Source organism: Convolutriloba macropyga, chromosome 6, assembly GCF_964194025.1.
Source record: "Convolutriloba macropyga chromosome 6, txConMacr16.3, whole genome shotgun sequence".
Classification (NCBI taxonomy): Eukaryota; Metazoa; Xenacoelomorpha; order Acoela; family Convolutidae; genus Convolutriloba; species Convolutriloba macropyga.
The window spans coordinates 36,268,078-36,288,967 of record NC_134473.1 but is presented as its reverse complement, the minus strand read 5'-3'; the positions used below and the strand labels follow the sequence as shown (position 1 = coordinate 36,288,967).

Here is a 20,890-nt window from a genome sequence, read left to right as displayed (position 1 = left end):
AGAAAACAATCAAATGAAAATTTTAAAATGTGATTCTTTAAGAAATTTGTTGATGTTTATTATATTATTATTGTTTGAATGATTTGAAATATTTTTTGTTTCAGGTATATTTAACAGTATGGTTATAATTTTAATTTAATTGTTGCAAAAAAACAAATAATTACATCAAAAACTTCAAGTCCGTTTGAAAAAACAAAGTCAAAATAGCGTCAGATAAAACTTATATTAAACAAAATAACTTGTAATTCACCAGAAAAGATAAGGGACTAGTCAAAAAAGGGTTGGTAACAATAAGACAATAAAGAACAAAAACAGTAAAGTTGAAAAATGCGCCTGAAAACCATTAGAAATCAACTGAAACATCCCGTTGGATTACAATTGCCAAAGCTTCTATAGAAGAAATTAAGAACTGCCGGTATTCAGTTTTTTATGCGGTTACAAAAAACAACAAATAGACAACAAAAAATCAATTAAAACTTGGCAGAAAACGCTTTCGAAACGTAAAGCCATGCTATGTCTATAAAAATATGTTCACTGGCGCATTCTGCGAGCACCGATAATGAATTATGTGATCCATCGGTAATGAAGCTAGTTAACAAATGGACAAAACAAAAAATGCAAAATTAAGTAACATTTTAATTTTTTCTCGAAAAAAATATTTCCAAAGACATGAACGCCATTAATTACAGAATTAAGTAATTAGGTAGGTTCGTTTATTCTTCCAAAAGAAGCCCTTGAGAATTGCAATTATCCAGAATATGTCTTACGTCTACAAAATAACGTCTAACATGACAAAAATCAATTTGCTTTTTTTTCCGTGTCGAAGACAGTAAAGTCAACGAATTCTTTAAAAACATTAGATTGTGTGACAACAATCCACTTTTGAAACCTCTCTTTGACAACAGAAATGTCACATTTGGCCTATAATTAACGAGATTAGATAACAAACAGACAATAAAAGGAACAAAATTGCAAAGTTAGTGATTTTTTTTAATTTGGAAAACAATTGTTTTCAGAGTCATGAAAGCCATCAGCTATCTACTAATATTAGAATATTGGCTCATCTATTCTTCCATGAAAAGCCAATGAAACCGGGTTATTTTACAAGAAATTTCATACGACTAAAAAGACAAAGTAAAAACCACAGTTGAAGAGAAAATTTTAAAAATCGAATAAAATCTTCGAGAAAGTAGTGTCGAAGCCGTTAAAATCATACCCTATATCTTCACGAATTACAATATTATCAATTTCGACCTAATTTGAGAGCCAATAATGTGATATATGAACTCTCAATAACGTGATAATATGAAAAAACTAGAAAAGGTGAAAAATGGGCAAATACCTAAACATTTTTTTTTAAATGTGAAATCTAGTAGTATCAAAGCCAGAAAACCATAACTTAAGGCGTAAACCCGCAATGAAGATTGAATTTGATTTCAATAGAAAGAAGAAGCATTCTATATTAGGTGAGAATAAGCTACAAGTTGACATAATTAAGAGAAAAATAGAGGCAAAGTTCAATAATTCATTATTTATTCAAATATCAAATACTTTTAAAAGACAAAAGGACCATAAGCTTTCAAGTAATCAAATAGATACAATAAGGTAGAGATAATTAGGAAGCCAATTGGACCCATCATTATAAAAGCTTTGGTTTGAAATGTTTTATTATAAAAAAGACCGACTGATTACAATCCGAATTATTTATGTTAAAAAATCAAAAATAGATGCTGCATTTTTGATAATCAATTTAGCAAAAACGGCAAAGTATTAATAACAGAGTAAAATTTGAATTTATCTGGTTGGCATGTATGTATTTGCAAGGCCAACAAAATTGTATCGAATTTTATGACTCCACGTTTTTTGATTCCACGTTTTTTGCTCTAGAACGAAGTTTGACGCAGTTAATGTAAGCGTTTTTTTAATATCAAAATTTTCTCAAATGTTTTCGATTTTCTTTCGAACCTGCTATTGCTTAAGTGGCTTTTTCACGCATGAGATCCTAATTTTTGTGTAGTTCAAGTTGTGGCCTAAAAAGAATTGGAAGCCATTGGAGCTTAGAGGTCCAGAGTTTAGACTGGAATGGTGGATGTCAGGGGCGCAACCCCTGTGGTTTGATCATTTTAAGAAAAATTAAATTTACGTGAAACGTAAGTAGGTAAGAGTTCTTGGTCTTTTTTAAACCCGTTTTACATGAAGGCAGAATCGTTCGTTTCCATGAAACTTCATTAACCATCTAATCAAAATAGTGCTAAGTAAGAGCCTGTTTAATTGCTCAAACGAAAGGTGAAGCAATGTAAACGTGTCTTATGTAAAATTTTCCTCTGACTTGTTTTTGTTCAGCGCATCCTTTGATTTTCACTTTTGCTTTTTTGTACCAATTTTTGGTCTGACCAGACGACTTCGTCCTCTTAGATGGGGAAAAAAGATGATTGGCATCACAAGAGAGCATTGAGCGAAGTATCGCAGGAAATTTTGTCTGGTTTGACAGACAGTTTGACAAGGAATCTCTTGTTTTGAAGCCAGTAATTAAAAATTACTTCACTTTTTGCTAAGGGGCTTAGAGTTGAATTTTTCACTTGGGTTGTGATGTAAAATTTTGGAGGGACAATTTTGCTTTTTTGCTTTTTAAGAAAAAACCTCACCCAATAAAATAGTCAATTTCCATAACAAATCACGATTTAAAGGTGCGAAAAATTCTTTCGAAAAATTAAAATCTTCAGGACAAGCACCCGAATTACATTCTATTCTAGATAATTGAAACCAGCGAAAAACTTCAGTGGCGGCCACGGAACAATATGACCAATACTTGTTAAAAGTTTAAAATAAGCTTTTGAGTTGATGTTTGAAATTCACAAAAAAAACACGAGCAAGAGGGTAGGAGGAAATGTACTCATATTGGTTTCTTTAGACAATTCTGGCTGATCGATATCGACAGTCCAAAATAAGTTTCTTTAATCTACTTTGTTAGGTTTATTGGTGTGTACTTCCTGCAAATTTAATCAAACCATAACTTAAGGTGTAAAACCGCAATAAAGATTGAATTTGAATTCAGTAGAAAAAAAGAAGCAATCTTTCATTGCTGACACTAAGCTACAAATTGACCAAATTAAACAAAAAATGGAGGCCATATTTTAAAAATAAGCCATGATTTAATTAAAAATCAAATATTTTTTAAAGTCAAAACGACCGTAAGCTTTCAAGTAATAAACTAGATAAAATAATTTGGAGCTAGTTAGGAAGCGAATTATACCTATCACTAATGAGCTTCGATTTGAAATGTTCTATTACTTTTTTTATATTAAGACCGACTGAAAACAATCCGAATTATTTTTGGATGGTAACAGTCCAAGATTAACTAGCTGTTCCAATGCTGTTCAATTAAGAACACTTAATTTTTCAAGTGTTAGAGATAGATATTTTGTTCGTTAAAAAATCAAATATCAACGCCTCGTTTTTGATAATCATCGAGTAAAGTTAGCAAAAAACGGCAAAGTTTTAATTACGGAGCACTACCAACCGAAGTTGAAGTAGAAATGGCCCCCTTTTGAGTCTACAAAGATTGTGTTAGTGGTGTTTGGGTCTGCACTTCTAATAAATTTAATCAATCTGGACTAAAGAAACTTGTTTCGTGCAGTTTTTGATGAAAGAGTCTTAATTTTGAAATATTTAGCCAGAATTCTTGACAAAAAATTAAAAAATAGCCTACAATATTTTTTTGTCTTTACAAATAAAAATCAAAAGACAAATTTTAGAAAAATTGGCGAAGTTTTAGTCAAAAATTCTGGAAAATGTGAATAAATTCTCACCTGAATTCACTCTATTTTCTCAAAATTTAAACCTCGATAACTCCTTGTAAAAGACTAAAATTATAAAAAATACTTTAATTCCATAATCTACGCTGGACACGCTTTCTAATACCAGTCTCAACTCTCCACGATGAATATATCGATAGGCCAAAATTGTCTGAACAACAAAAAACCCATTTGAGCATATAGTTCCTTCCCCTTTAAGAGGGGTCGGAACAATTAATAGAACCTTTGCTGAATATACTGGGCAAACAAATCAGATTCAGTCATCTGCAGACTTAAACATGTTTTTTCTATTAGTTGAAATAGGGCTCCAAAAATTTTTTGCGGAGACTAATCATTTTTTGCTGATGATTAGACGGTCTGAGTGTCGTTGAGTTTATCTGAGCCCGCTCTTGAGGTTCTGTTTCAAGTAACGTTTTTAAGCCTTAATTATCTGCATAACATGGTTTTGATACGTATAAAAATTTCAGATAGTAAACTTCAGAAATTAAGTTCTCATCCAAAGTTGAAACCTTGCCAATAAATTGCTTTTCTTCTGAAGACCGTCCATTTGATATACCCTAAATAAGATTTTGGTTTCAAAAGTTTCATCCCGTTTTTGAGGACGGAAAATTAGAAGCGTCGGACAAACACTCGGTAAAGCAAAAAATCTCATTAAAAATATCACAAGACCAATATAATTGCTACAAACTTCGTCTGAGAGCAATTACGAAAATCACGAACAATGCGCCAATTGGTGTCAGCCAAATAAAATATTTAGCTTACACAAATAAATCTTATCATCAAGCACTTACGCCTAAATCACTCCCACGTGGCAGTTTTGTTGAACAAAAGACATCAGTAGGCAAAAAATCTTAAAATTGTCCAGTAAAAAAATCTGCAGTCTGGAATGCAGAAGACCAAGGTACAGTACTCCTATTAAATTTTGAAGCTAAAACGAAAAACAATTTACGAAATACAAAATACAAATTTCGATCAATCATTTGATTATCTGTAGGTATAGTAATTATCTGTAGGTATGTGATTACCTGTACGAGATAGTTTTGACAGGCGAAACACAAACAGTTTTAAACACAGAAGGCAATCCTAGTGCATCAAAAACGAATGCTATTGAACCACCAGGCTTGGAAACAATTTGTGAGAAGCAGATTCCAACACTACGGTACATACCTGTCAAATTTCGACGCAGTTGGTTGGACGTTCTCGCCAAAACTATTGAGGGGTGAGTCACAGCCAAACTGCACAGAAAACTGGAAGAAGCCATATGCCATTAGTAAAAGCATATTACGAGCAACTAATAGGGGTGGCAAGAAAAACAAAATCAGGAAAACTTAGTGTCAAAACGGTGTGAGCGCTGGAAAGCGGCGGACTATGCCCGACTTTGGTATGAAGCTGCATCGATGAAGCAAAAAAGAAAAACAGTTAGTGAATTTATCGAAGGACTTGCAGCTCGTGCTCAGGCGTTGTGCCTCCGAGGCCAATTCGGGAGGAGAAATTGTCTCATCCGATGGAGTAGAAACACAATATGCAAGCATTTAGAGAACTTAAAACTCTACACCTTTTGAAAGAACCTCTGTAAGATTTCAAGATGATGATGATGATGTGTGCTTCACTCATCTGAGCAGGGACTTCTTGAGCTGTGGGTTCCCAGCTCTCTTAAGTCCCTCTGTCGCAGTTGTGGGTTCAGTTGCTGTATTTGTCGTTGGGGGCAGTAGTTGGAGTCTTAATCTGTGGGTGTTGTGTCGCAGTCTAGATTCTCTTGCTCGTTGGGCTCAGGAGGCTGTTTGAGGAGCTTGCGGAGTAGATTGGAGTATTGGTGGTCTTGTCTGTCTTTGCATTCCTGGCGGAATTCACTGCGGTCGAAGTCAGTGTATCGGGTGGTCTTGGCATGAATCACGGAATCGGCTACAATTTGGGTGGCGGTTGCGAGGATTTCAGGAAGGTCTCTCACTGTGCTGGGCCGGTTTGCTGACAGCTCGTTCTGGTATTTGCTGCAGCCTTGTAGCTGGCAGCGTGGTCTCCATTGCAGTTGGCGCACTTGGGTTTAGCTCTGGGGACAGTGCATTTGGCTAGATTGTGATTGCCTCCACATCTGATGCATGCATTTCTTGGGTGCATGCGTTCGCCTTGTGACCGAAGCCTTGGCACCGATAGCACTGGATCAATATATCACGTCTGGGAATAGGGGCAAAAGAGGGCTGGGCTTGCCTTGACTCCTCACATCGGTGATGGGTGAGCCCGATCATCAGGCCGCGGTCGATCAGAAGTCTTCGTGGTCTCGCATCTTGTGAAGTCTCTCACTAGCCGGATGGGTGCTTGGGTAGCTCGGCTTCTGATTCGCACTAGGCTTATCTTCACTGGGTAGGTTTTGTTGATTGCTGCCTTGACCTAGTCCAGGTTCTTGTCCAGCCCTACTCCAACTATCACAAAGCTATGGTCCTTAGCGTACTTGTTGCTATAGGTGGGGAAGGCAAAGCTTGCGGATGCGCGCTCTGGATAGCAGAGAGGGCCTTCATGAACAGTGTGTCGCTTGGCTTGGGTCTCTTTGCAGCTGGAGTTGAAGTTGCTTCTTGTTGCATCTTGTAGTTGTAGTTGGGTTGTGCAATTTGAAGATTACAGCTCCCGAGCGTATCAGTTTGATTAGCCAACTGTATTTGGCCAAATATAAGCTTTCCCAAATTTCTCACCTTCTGGTCCTTCCAAAATGTACCCCGAACACCTTTTACACGCAGTTAACTGAGCAGCATTTGATCAATCTAAACAAGCCATTACAGACGCCTTTAATTCCATTAAAAGTCAAATTTTAGACGCAGCTGTTACCGTAATGCCAAATCTGGCATCATTTTCCATTTATTAATACTAACAGCACGGTCATCTTTATTACGTTAACAAATCTGTAACTAGTCAATCCTGCGTGCAACAAGGCAAGCTTGGGCCCACTGCTGTTTTCCCTGAAACTTGTGGCCTACAGAAGATGAGATTGAAATAAAAATACTCAATCCTACCCAGCACTGATGTTACCTTGACAACGGTAGTATTGCTGGAACAGAAACCGAAATAAACGAAGCTTCAGCCATATTGACTGTCGCGGGCGAAAACTGCGGCTTAGAACTCAGAAGAGACAATGTGAGGTCTGGCCAAAAGGAGCTCTGAACACGGTTGATTGGAGAATTTAAAGAAACAGTAAAGATCGACTTGGAGTAATGCGTGCTGCAACTGGCTCCCCAGTTTCGTTGCTACCTCGTTACAGAAGCGTGTTCAAAGGATCGAAAAACTACTGGAGAACCTGGAGTACATAAATGACCCACAGTGTGCTCTTGGCATTCTACGTAGTTGGTTGGGTGCACCAAAAATGGTATATTCCCTGCGCTGCAATACACCACCGTAGCAAACCTTAAAAATTTTTCAGGAATTTGACTCTCTTCAAAGGAAAACTTTCGAGAATATAATGGGTACAATCTTGTCCAATGAGTCACGGCCTCAAGCTTGTTTGCCTATCAATAAGACTGAGATTGGTGTCAGACAAGCGTCTGACCAGATAAAAGCAGCCTCTATTGGTTCGGTATCGCAGTCTGCTACATTGGTAGAAATTATAACTGGCCAGAGTCCGACGGCAGATCACACCTATATCAAAATGATTGATGAACTAGATGATTTATCAATATCGCAGCTTACTCAAAGCAAAATACAGGAAGTCCTTGATGAAGTCGCTCCAATAAATTAATTCAAAACCAAACATCCGATAGGGAAAAGGCTCGCTTATTGTCATTCTCTCTGCCTCGATCAGGAGCCTGGTTATTGGCAGCTTCCATACCGGCAGCGTGCGAGCAGAAAAACGTGATACCAGAAACAAATTCTCAACCTGGAGATGTGTATTTACCTTGCTCGTCAGCTGGACAGCCAGCAGCTCTGGATGTTACCATTACATTGCCACTGCAACCCAGTATCAATTCAAATGCGTCGAGGACGTCTGACTGACCTGAGAGCTGCTGAAAAAAAAGAAGATTGAGCAATATTCCCAACAATGTGTCAACATAGGTGTTCAATTAATTACCATGGCTTTTCAATCATTTGGTTGTTTCCCTGAATTGGCGGGAAAGACATTGAAGCAAATAGCTCTACTCACTGACAACAGAAGTTTGGACCCAGCTGGTTTGTCAGTTGCTTTCAGCACACTTGCTCAATCGGTTTCAATCACACTAATACGAGGAAACGCTAGAATCCTGATAGAAGTGCAGACCTGTGAGCCAGTAGCAAGAGCTGGGTACAAGATGCCAAAGGCGGCAGAATCTACCGTGATTTTTTACCGCCAACGAGAGGGGGTAGTGCTCAAAATTAATAATAGCTCGCCCAAAAAGTGGGGAGATATATAGAAGCTGAACAGATCGAGTCATAATATCGCAGAATGATTGCTTCAATTTAGAGGCTGAACTACTATGTCACCCAATGGGAGGCAACCTACTTTATTAATTGATTCTTCTCGACTCACCCAATGAAAGGGGAATTGCACAAATTGCCTGACTAAACGAAAAAGACGGGAGCAATTGATGAAATTAAAGAACAGGAGGGGACGGTAAACTCAATAAATAGACTGTTGATTTGAATTAGAACCATGTCAGCAATAAACTAATTAATTTATTTTTAGATACCTTTAAATTATTAGTTGGCTTTCAAACAGTTAAAGGAAAAGTGAAACAAAAAATACTAGAAATCAAATAGATGTTTTCAAGAAAACTGCAAAGACGACTTTTCAAACCTATTCTAACTCCTAAATACCGACAAACAATTAGAAAAAAACGCACGGATTCATTAGAGGGACGTGGATTTTAATGGTATGATTCAGACGTCTTATGGAAACCTTTTTGATTTTTTGACCGTTGCGTTTGCAATGACTTGCAATCTTTATGACCCTTGATCCGAATTGTAGCAGCTGAACTCAAATTTATAGCATTATTTGACCGAGCTTACTAAAAAAAATCTCTTCAGTAAAATGCTATAAAAATATTATAATCATTTGTATCTCTAGCCGTTTCCTCCCCCAATAGCCTCAAACCTCCCAAAAGCCTTCCACCTTGGTGGTTTGAAAGCAATTCGTCAGCTGATAGTCGGTCAGTTTTGACATAAATGATTACTGCAAATGCTTTACCAGCAGCCAATGCAAAAAGGTTATAAAATGTAGGATGAATTGCTCTCGAAAGACAGCCGAGAATTAAGAGTCTGTAGTTTCAAAAAGTTTTATGGGTACAAAAAATTGACCCCACAGGGGTTCGCACCAGGACCTCCACATTACCAGTCTGACATCTTAAGCACTCAGCTACAATGGCTTCGATTTCCTTTCGCTCAAACTCGCTTTTAAAAACGAACTTGCTTTCAGATAGAGAGCACCTTGTAGCACTCAAAAACGAAGAGCTTAAGTGTGAAAAAAATCAAGGATAATGAAAAGGCTTAAAAACAAAAGCACAAACTGTCAATTAAAAATTTTGCATTAAAAACGGCCAACAAAATTTGCTTCAAACTTCGTTTGAGAGTAGTTAATAAAAATCAAAGAGTTATAACAAACATTTGCTGCCCTATATTATCAATTACGAAGTGCGTTTTAGGGTTCTTTTCAACTTTCCGTTTGAAGTGGGAACTAGAACGCAAATTCGCTTTTTTATTAGAGTAAGTCTTTAGTTCCATAATCAAAAGCAGTCAACAATATATTTTCACGTATTAAAACCAAAGTACGCTATCTCTATGGCAGTGTACTCAAGTTCAAAATGCATCTTGTGATGAGGAGACTTAATACTATGTAGGAAAGCAGATTTGTGAATGCTGTCGCGAAAAAGTATATTTGACATTTTTCACCATTTTCTAGCATGAGACGAGTGTCCCTTCGATCACAGAAGAGAATAACAGAATGTTGAGGCGAACCGAGAGAAAACAAAAAATGAACATAACCGACTAACGTCGGGCGAATTGCTCTCAAACGACCAGCGAGCGGTTGGCTTCGTCAACATTTAGCCACGGTTTAGTGACCTCACGGCACTACCTCATTATCCCGTTTTTGAAGACGAAAGTCAAATGGGTCAGACGAAAAATCGGCCAAGCGAAAAATTGCATAAAAGACAAACAGCAGCTGAAGTGCGGCATCAACAAAGAGAGAGAGAGAGAGAGAGAGAGAGAGAGAGAGAGAGAGAGAGATAAAACGTGAACGAGAAAGAGAAGGAAATTAACCCTAACCGAAAGAGAGAAAAAGAGACAGGAATATCTTCCATGATTGGATTCGACACTGCAACTTCTGGTTTTCTAATCTTGTTAATAAATCATATAGAAAAAAACTGAAAGGCAAAATTCAATAAAAAGTTTTCAAATTCGCAATAAAAAAGTCTCGAAAGTTCTGTCAAGTAACCTGAAAATTTTTGTTGGCCGGTTATGGTCGTTAAACTCAGAAAAGGACAAAAATATTGAAATATTTTGAAAATAGCAAATATAAACTAAATCTTGCTAAAATTCAAGACATTAATTCAAGAACCAATTCATTGTCTCAAGAGACTATAGTTTCTCAGGCTCAAAGATCCATACACTTGGAAGATAAAAATTTTCCAAAAATTTGAGAAGTTTAAATTTTATCCAAAAATTACTAAAACTGGAGTCATAAAAAAGTTGATCACCATCCCATTAACCCTACAAACTATGCAGCAGCTTATCAAACCTTGGTCCCAGAGTCTCTGTTGCCGGAAAAAATTCAAAAAACATGAAAAATTGCAAATAATTTTAAAAATTGCTCAAATTGGTGATATTAAAATTTTGAAGAATATTCCGTTAATTCTATAGACTATGCAGTAATACATTATCAAGAGGAAATTCTGTGGCCCTTAAAGCTAGAAAAACCTAAAACATGACAAAAATTTCAAAAAACTTTAAATTGCTAAAACTTGTGATATTAAAGTTGAAAATTAATCCATGACCAACACAAATTTTCCAGTAACTTATTATCAAAACCTTTCTAACCTTTGAGGCTAAATAATTCTGAATAATGACTAAATGTCAAAAAATTGAAAAAAAAGGCAAAAACTATCAAAAATATGCTAAAATTCGTGAAGTTAAAATCTTGCATGACATTCCAATAATCTAGAAATTTTTCAGTAACCTTTTTCCTTTTTTAAACCCTAGATGAGGTTCCTTGTTTCTTCAGGCTGAAAGAATCTGAAAAACTACCAAAAATTTCAAAAAAAACTTGAAAAAAGCAAGTTTTGTCAAAAAATTGCTAAATTTTGTGATGTTTAATTGTTGAAACCATTCCATTACCACTAGAAACAATGCAGTAACCTATTGCCAAACCCTAGAGGAGGTTCTTTGACACCTAGGGCTGATAAAAAATCAAAAATTTTCAAAACTTGAAAAAAAATTGCAAAATATTAATTTGCTTTTTTAGCAACCGGTTGTTCGTCAGTAGCTAGCCACGGGAGGGGGTTTGCACCTGGGCTGATTGGGGGCAACACAGGGGTGGGGCGCAACAGCGCGGTGGGGGGCAATAGGGGGGGTCAACAGTGGGGGTGTCTTCAACCTCTAAGAACCGCCCTTCACACCATAAGTATAAGTCTCCAAAACAGTTTGAGCTGAAACAGAGCTTAAATGCTCTAAGAGTCTAAGAGCACTTAATGCCCACTGGGCGCTACCTGTTTATCCCATTTTTGAGGACGAAAAGTCAAAAGCGTCAGACGAAAAATCGGTCAAGCAAGAAATCGCATAAAAGACCGACAGGACTAATATAATTGCTAAAAACTTCGTTTGAGAGCAATTAATCAGTGACCGTTGCACTACATTGCGAAGAGATGCTGCGTGATAGTTAAGACAGGCTACGCATTGGCATTAAGACTTCGTTTAAAACTTTTCCAATGCTCAGCACGTACTGTTTTTTGAAACTTCCGAGAGAACAATTGTCCGTTAGAATAGCTTATATAAATGTACTAACTTTAACCAAATACTTAACTCAAATAAGGCGAATAGCTCAAACAACTAGCAAGCAGTTGGCTTTGGTGCCAGCTAGCTTTGTCTTCTAGAGGCCAGTTTAAACCTAAGAGAGGGGGAACAGGGAGTAGAAAAAGGGATGCATTGGTATTTTTGTAGGGTTAGGCGAGGGCCGTCAGCGTGTAAGGGGATCAGACGTTGGGGGTTAGGTGTCGTGGATTTGGACGGGAGCAGACGAGTGGGAAAGGAATGAGCCGAGGGGTGGAGCGAGGAGAGGAAGGCGAAGAAACTCCCATTCACACTGTTAATTTATGTCTTTCAGAGACTGCGCGCATTGTACACTTGGACTAGTAAAACTCTAAGAGAGCTACTCAGAGCATTAACGCCGCTCTTTACTCGTTTGTTATCTTGTTTTTGAGGACAAAAAGTCAAAATCGCCAGACAAACAGTCGATCCAGCAAAAAAGTTGCTTTAAAAAGACTGCAGTGTTAATATAATTGCTATAACCTTGACAGCAATTAAAAAAGGACTAGTACCAGATTCAAACCAGCATCTTTTAATTTCACGCCCTGTGAGCTAAAAGCAAACAATACACACTGACGGTATCAAGCTCTCTAACTTGTGCATATAGTATGAACCGTTCCCGCGTACCTCATTGTACTTCATTTCTCTAGCCAACTGTAAGTTGAACAAGTAGAGCTGCTTTCAAGCAATATCACGCATATCTTATGCAAATTGTCAATGCGTTATTATCTTAGCGTTCTTACAATTTTTCATTTTTAAAAAAAAAAATTGGCCGCTCGACATCTGTCAATAGCATTAATGTACCTCAAACCAAAGAAATAGTACTTACATTACAATTAAAATATTAGGTTTCTAAAAACAACAAGGACGCTCGGTAATGTGCGTTCGCACATAAAGTTCCGACCCCGCTCATCAACACTTTTGGCATAAATGTCTACCAATATGGAAAAAGATAGAAAACCCCAAAAATTCAAGTATTTCTCCCAAAAAAATGTGTATCAACAAAGATCGCCTCCAACGCAAAAAACTCAGTGGAGTAAAAATATGCCACATTATATTGATGACATCAGTCAATATTAAAAAAAGCAATTCAAGACGAACAATAAAATCAAACAACAATAAAATTAATTACATCCAAAACCTTATGTCCATTATAAAAAAGCTTACTAACAAGCTCAAAAGAACGTTGGACAAAACTGAAACTAAACAAAATACCATTTACTTCACTAGAAAAGATGTGAGACCACTCTAAAGAAAAGCTCAGTAACAATTAGATAAAAGAACAAAACAATAAAGATTTAAAAAAATGGCTTATATTTTTAAAAACTATCAATTTCAAGTGACGAAAACCATTAGAGGCAATATGTTTATCCAATATCTTTACAATAATATACGCCTCTTTTTTTATGCGGTTAATAAAAAACAAATAGACAATAAAAAATTCACTTAAAACTTGCGAGATAACGCTGTGGAAGCCGTAAAGCCATAATTGGCCCCTAAAAGAAAGTTTGAGCCTTCCTCGAACGCCAAAAATGTAGTATAGACCTTCTCATTAATGAGAATAGGTAACAAGTAGACCAAAAAGAGAACAAGTGCAAAATTATTTAACACTTGTTTTTGAAAACCAAGTCATGAAAACCATTAGCTACAAAATGAAATAAATAAATAAGTTCGTCTTTTCGTCCAAATGAAGCCCTTGAGACTTGTAAGTATTAAAAAAATAAGCCTTACGTCTACATAAAGAACAATAAAAAGACAAAAATCAAAAATTAGATTACTTTTTGTGCCAAAACACATATATAAATTCATAACGAATTATTTGAAAAATCATTCAATTTGGTACACTTGCACCTTCCCTCAACAACAAAAATGTCATCTGTGACCTGTCATTAGCCAGACTAGGTAACGAATAGACAAAAAAAATCGGAGTTAAACAACTTTAAAAAGTTTTTTTTCGAAAACAGATGACTTCAAAGTCATGAAAGCCATCAGCTATCTACTCAAATCAGAATAAAGTCTTATTTATTTTCTCAAAAAAGCTCATGAGACCTGTCATTATCCAGGTAATTTCATACCCCTAAAAAGACAAAGTAAAATTGACAGTTGAAGACAATTGTAAAAAAAATTCAATTGAATTCTTCGAGAAAGGGATGTCGAAGCCGTTAAAACCAAAATAAAATCTTGCCTTTCAATACTTTTATATGTTCATTTGTGCTTTACTTTAAACGCCAAAAATGTAGTATGTGAACTGTCAATAATGTGACAGAACAAGAAAACAACGTTTAAAAGGGGCCAATAAACAAAAACAATTGTGAATTCAGTTAGCACCAAAGCCAGAAAACCATAACTTGACGCGTAAAACCACAAAAAAAGATAAATTTATTTCAGTAGAAAGAATAGAATGAAGAAACTTTCTTTCTTTGGTGACACTAAGCTACAAGTTGACCAATTAAACGGAAAATAGTGGCAAAGTTCAACGAGCCACTGTTTATTTAAAAGCAAACATTTTTAAAAGTCAAAACGACCATAATCTTTCGAGAAGAGAAAATGGATATATTAATTTTGAACTCTTTAGGAAGCCATTTGGACCTATCAACAGTGATCTTGATGTGAATTGTTCTGTTGTTTAATTAACATGAAAAAGCTCGAATTTTTCTTTTTAAAAAAGACCGAATGATTACAATCCGAATTATTTTTTCGCCTCTAACAGTCCATGAATGGACCAAAACCAGCCCCGCTACTGCTAACTGTCCATTTAGAACACTCAACTGTTTCAATTGTTTTATATCTAAATAATTTGTTAGTTAAAATATCAAAAATAAACTCTGCGTTTTTAATAATCATAGAGTAAAATTCTGACTACTCTCAATGGAAGTGGAAGTAAAACTGGCTCCTTTTCTAGTTTACAAAGATTGCTTTTGTTGTTTTCGGGGTGTGTACTACCGGCAAAATTAAGCAAAGTGGACAAAAAAGCTAAATTTGGACAATATTTGTTGAAAAAAGCTGAATTTTGAAATACTTTGCCAAAATTTTAGCCAAAAAACAAAAAATTAAATCAAAACAGTCAAAAATACTTTTTTGTTTCTAAAAATAAAATCAAAAGTACTATTGTTAACAATTTTTACAATTTTAAGCAAAATTGTCGAAAATTTAGGCGAAATTCTGGAAAAGGTGAAACATAGGCGGCAGATTGCCGGAATAGCTGCGAAAGATTAGACCTGCGTGCCATATAATAGAGATAGAAACAGATACAGATCGAAATTGAAAAATCGACGCCGCTCAAAAAAAAAACTAGGTAAAAAACATTCAGCGATAAATTAATAAAGTTTGCTAAAATTCATTCCTCAGAAGCCTCTTATTAGGGACCTTTACTGCACAAATGAGTTCCTTTGACCTTAAACAAATTCAAATTAAACATAAGTTTTAAAGTGCAAAAGTCATTTTATTGAGTGAGGTAAGTCACGTATGATCAAAATCTAATCACGCAAATAACCTAAAAACTTTTGCTAAAGCGAGTGAGAAATGACATCACGCGCGCAAATGCCGTTAGTGAGAGGAAGAAGTCATTCAGAAAATTTGACTTTTTCAGCTTTGCTGTGTGAACAAATGTAAAACGAAAAAAGAGCGTCAGACGACGAATCAAAAAAACCAGGAGCACCGCAATATAGCTTCTCTCAGCTTAAAGCTTCGGAGCTATAATAAAAAAACAACGGAAATCCGTCTATTTTTCACAAAACTTCAAACATCGATAACTCCCTTTAAAATACGAAATTCAAAAAAATCTTTTCAAATCTATATTCTACGCTGGAGGTGCTTTATAATGATACCACTCTCAACTCTGTACGACGAATATATGGATCGGTCAAAATTGTAAGAACAAAAAAAACCATTTGAGTATATAGTTCCTCCCCCACCCTCAAGATGGGTCGGAACAAAAATCTTTCTGCTTTATTAAAAAGGAATTTTTGAGATGATGATTTAAGTACCCAACAATTGAATGTTCGGGCCTGCAGCTGGTGGAAAAATAAGTAAAGAATGCATCGGTAATGCTCGACTTGACAAAAAATATTTGACTACATTTTTTATTCAATTTAACAAATTAACCTTTCTGCCTAACAGTACAAATCGAAAAGAGTTTCAGAATCATCTAAAGCTAGTCTATAATCAGTGTGTGAAGGAGCAGGTGTCAACTCAACATAGCTTCCGGCCAAATTGTGTTCCCCTGAGAAAGATGGCACAGTTGGAAAATGATTTAGATTTGTACCACCGAAAGGCTGCATTAACTTTGCTTTAATTGACTTCGTTTTAGAGGTAATTCGAAGTTCAAATTGAGTTTGATCGTCACAATGTGTTAAATTTGGACATTGTATTTTAGTTCCTGGTGACCCTTCAATTGCAATTACAGTTTGATTACTCCCGAAACAAGAAGCAATCCTTCCCTGAGAAACGTACAACAATTCTTCAGCGCTTAAATCATCAACCAAATTTTTCAAACTTTGCTCCATGCAAAATCTGTGCTGTTCAAGCGTTTTCTCTAATATTTCTAATCGTTCGTTTTCTCTTCTAACTTCTGCCAATTTCTGCTTCACATCTCGAGAATTGGAAAAAGGGCCGCCACCTTTCCAGATTAAAACCGAGCTATTGAACTCTTTCTCGATAAGTCCGACTCCGCTCAGAACGTTGACAATATCGTACATACGTCGCTTATTTTTGGGATTGAGACATGAAACGATAGTTTTCAAATCTAGCACTCCTTCGGGTGAATCTCTCAGCAATTTCACCAGCTTAACCGACAATTTGTTCACATTCGAGTCACAGAAGAGGGTCTCGTCGGGAATTGAAAGCATGGAGGACACCGATTCCGACGTTTTCACATCGGGACCGGCAGAAATACTTTTACGTTTCGAAACCTGAGATTCATCGCCGGAATTTTCATTCTCATCTTTAAAGAACTCACACATGTCAAAATCTTCGTCTTCGGTAAGCTTAGATTTTTTTGGTGACGGTTCACAAAACGATTCTCTTCTTTTCCATTCCTTATTTGCATTGGAAATAGTGGAAAGGTAACTTTTCGCAGAACTCAATTCGTTAAAACTTTGCTCAATATCGGCATCATACGCATCATATTTTCGAGGAATTTTATGACGTAGGTTGTAACTGGAAGACGTAATAATTTCACATTTGCCCTGGTTGGCCGAACCAGACAAAATTTGGTTGTCTATGGTGGACACGTCTTCTGACTCATAAGGCACAACTGTTTCTTGCAGAACTATTTCTTCATTGTGAAGTCCCATTGTTAAGTCTGACACAACTTCGTCGTGAGCATCACTTAGGGCCTGATTAACTCTGGAATCAGTAGAAAGTTCAGTTGTCGGAATTAGATCAGTTTCTGAGTGGTCTTGTAGTTCGATTTGCGTTTTGTGATTATTGTGAATGGCGAATGTTTCTTGGCGAGATGTAGGAATTGAGACTAACTTTCTTACACTGCAAGTATTAATAAAGGAGTTCGAATTGTTCTGCAACCTTTTAAAAAGACTCCCACTGATAGTTTGAGCAGCTGCAGGTGCCAATAGCTTACTGTGGTTGTTTCTGAGTGGCACCAATACCGGCTGGCCTTTCTTAGATTGCGTCATCATAACTATCTGAAAGAAAACGCATCTAACGGAGGTATCTAGCCGACAACTTTCCTGAAGTCGGCATATAGTTTACAGAGAACACACTACACTAAAGTAATACACAAAGTAAAAAAACTATTAGTTGTCCCGTGATAATTAAGAAGACAAATTCATGTAATGCAGCTAGAACGAAAGTCTTCGAGAAAAGACTATTGGACTAAGTATGACGCCCTTCTTGAATTGTTCAACGGACGATCTCCGAGCGTTATGCACCACGTGAGTGCGATTTACCTTAGATAACTCGTAAAAACGAAGATCTTGATCTCTCAATCAAAAAGCGAAACATTTCAAGTATACTTCAATGTTTGCCGCAAAATGAAAATGAATCACCTCAAAAAACGCACGCAGCAATCAAGAAATTATGCATGAACACATTGATAGAACATAACCTACTAAAGACACTACTCGCTCAAACGACCAGCGGAAAGGACGATCAAGTAAAAACTGCTTCAGCATGGTGGCATTAACTAAAGCACTTCAAAACATAACCGACTGACGTGGGAAGAACTGCTCTCGAACGACTAGTAGGAGCTCTAATCATTTGCAACCTGCTTCAGTCGGGGGGGGGGGGGGGAGGATGCAGCCAAAATGGAACTAAGAAACTCACTAGGGCGCTTCAAATAACCTCATTAGAGGTTAATATATGCCACTATTAAGATATAAAGTGAAAAACATAGCCGCCAAATTGCCGGAAACTAGCAGCAGTTGAGCCGCTTGATGCATATTGGGATTGAAACAGAAAAAAAATTAAAAACAAATTTTCTAAGTGTCAACGTAATCTAATTTGGTGTGAAAAATGTGCATATTCGGTTAGCTTCCGATATTACACTTAAATCAGCTTCTAACATGAAGGCTATTAAGCATATTACTAACGCCAGCTAGCAATAGCTTTAATGAACTTTGATAACCTGATGCACTATGACCAGGCTTTACCGGTTTATTCCGTTCTTTTGATTTTGCACATTTGACATTGACAGTATTCACTGCCTTACCCAATTCAATACGCAAAAAAATTTAAAATACATTCAGTTGGAACAGTGGGTGAAATAAGTCAAAGTCAAGCATGAAAATCGTGACATATGTAAAATGAAAAACGTGATCAAAAGGTAAAGCGAAATAAATGAGACCACCTAGATAATAGCCACTGAGAGGCTGACGGCGGCTATTAACCAAAAACTTACGAAACTGCTTTCGAAAAAGCGCGCGTGATCCAAACATTTCGCGCTTATCTCGCTCACGTGTTCAAATAAACCTTGACAATCCTTGTTCGAACAAACCTGCTCTCAAAAGAATAAAGAGTTAATAAACCTAAACACCTATTTTTCTAATGAGAGGACACAGGGATTGGTCTGAATAAGAATGAAGAGTAGACCCGGTAACTATGACTATATAGAACCAAATAGAAAAACATTTAAGAATCGAAAAATATTTATCATTAAGCTGATATAAATTGGTTAATTACTGGTTCAAAACTGAGAAAAACAGCTTTGATTGATAGAACAAGAACATAGCCAGCAAATTCCCAGAAAATAGCCGCTTGACGCACATTGGCATTGAAACAGATAAAAATTGAGATAGAATTTGAGAGAATTTTGTAAGCCACAAAGTGTTCTCATTTGGTGTGTAAACTCTGCGAATTTTTTTAGATTCCAAAATTACACTTAAATCAACTAAATTAAACTTAAACTGAAGGCTAATAAGCACAACACTAGCGCCAGCTAACAATCGCGTTATTGAACTTTGATAACCTTATGCACTATGACTTAATGACCAGGCTATATCGGTTTATCCCGTTCCGTTTATTTTGCGCCGTTGACATGGACCGTATTCACTAACGTTACGTAACTCAAAACGCAAAAGAATTTAAAATCCATTAGGTTGAAACAGTGAGTGAAATAAGTCAGAAGTCAAACGTGGAAATGGTGAGTTATGTAGAACGAAAAACGTGCGCAAAAGGTAGAGCGAGTTAAAAAAAAACCTAGCCCCAAGACTTCCGGAAACGACTCGGAGCACAAAAATGACTACCCGAACGAAAAAAAATCTCATAGCTGATTATGCTAATTAATGTGAAACAATACCAGGCAACTAAACAATGGAAAAGTAACTCACAAAATAATTGATAAAAAATCATTGAGAACTGCGGCTCAAAAACAAGCATCTTCAAAACCCTTTCGATACTACCGACTGACAGAAAAAATCGCCAAAATAGCTCAGAAGAGAAAACCGAAAAAAATTTAAAAACATAAAAAAATTGAAACAGAAAAAAATTTAAAAAGAAATTCTCTAAGTGTCAACGTAATCTAATTTGGTGTGAAAAATGTGCATATTCGGTTAGCTTCCGATATTACACTTAAATCAGCTTCTAACATGAAGGCTATTAAGCATATTACTAACGCCAGCTAGCAATAGCTTTAATGAACTTTGATAACCTGATGCACTATGACCAGGCTTTACCGGTTTATTCCGTTCTTTTGATTTTGCACATTTGACATTGACCGTATTCACTGCCTTACCCAATTCAATACGCAAAAAAATTTAAAATACATTAAGTTGGAACAGTGGGTGAAATAAGTCAAAGTCAAGCATGAAAATCGTGACATATGTAAAATGAAAAACGTGATCAAAAGGTAAAGCGAAATAAATGAGACCACCTAGATAATAGCCACTGAGAGGCTGACGGCGGCTATTAACCAAAAACTTACGAAACTGCTTTCGAAAACGCGCGCGTGATCCAAACATTTCGCGCTTATCAGTACACGTGTTCAAACAAACCTTGACAATCCTTGTTCGAACAAACCTGCTCTCAAAAGAATAAAGAGTTAATAAACCTAAACACCTGTTTTTCTAATGAGAGGACACAGGGATTTGTATGAATAAGAATGAAGAGTAGACCCGGTAACTATGACTATATAGAACCAAATAGAAAAACATTTAAGAATCGAAAAATTTTTATCATTAAGCTGATATAAATTGGTTAATTACTGGTTCAAAACTGAGAAAAACAGCTTTGGTTGATAGAACAAGAACATAGCCAGCAAATTCCCAGAAAATAGCCGCTTGACGCACATTGGCATTGAAACAGATAAAAATTGAGATAGAATTTGAGAGAATTTTGTAAGCCACAAAGTGTTCTCATTTGGTGTGTAAATTCTGCAATTTTTTTCAGATTCCAAAATTACACTTAAATCAACTAAATTAAACTTAAACTGAAGGCTAATAAGCACAATACTAGCGCCAGCTAACAATCGCGTTATTGAACTTTGATAACCTTATGCACTATGACTTAATGACCAGGCTATATCGGTTTATCCCGTTCCGTTTATTTTGCGCCGTTGACATTGACCGTATTCACTAACGTTACGTAACTCAAAACGCAAAAGAATTTAAAATCCATTAGGTTGAAACAGTGAGTGAAATAAGTCAGAA

At 36.4% G+C, this 20,890-nt stretch overlaps 1 protein-coding gene across 1 annotated transcript; it reads right to left on the bottom strand.

Annotated features, from left to right (window-relative positions):
* Positions 1-15,857: 15,857 nt before the first annotated feature.
* LOC142340955 (uncharacterized) lies at positions 15,858-17,527 on the bottom strand. The gene has a single exon (XM_075391740.1). The coding sequence runs from the start codon at positions 17,423-17,425 to the stop codon at positions 15,902-15,904; it is 1,524 nt and encodes a 507-aa protein (XP_075247855.1). The 5' UTR covers positions 17,426-17,527; the 3' UTR covers positions 15,858-15,901.
* Between the last annotated feature and the right edge of the window lie 3,363 nt (positions 17,528-20,890).

Bases quoted from the DNA above. Each gene is read 5' to 3' on its own strand.
- LOC142340955 (XM_075391740.1), bottom strand. From the start codon at position 17,425: ATGATGACGCAATCTAAGAAAGGCCAGCCGGTATTGGTGCCACTCAGA.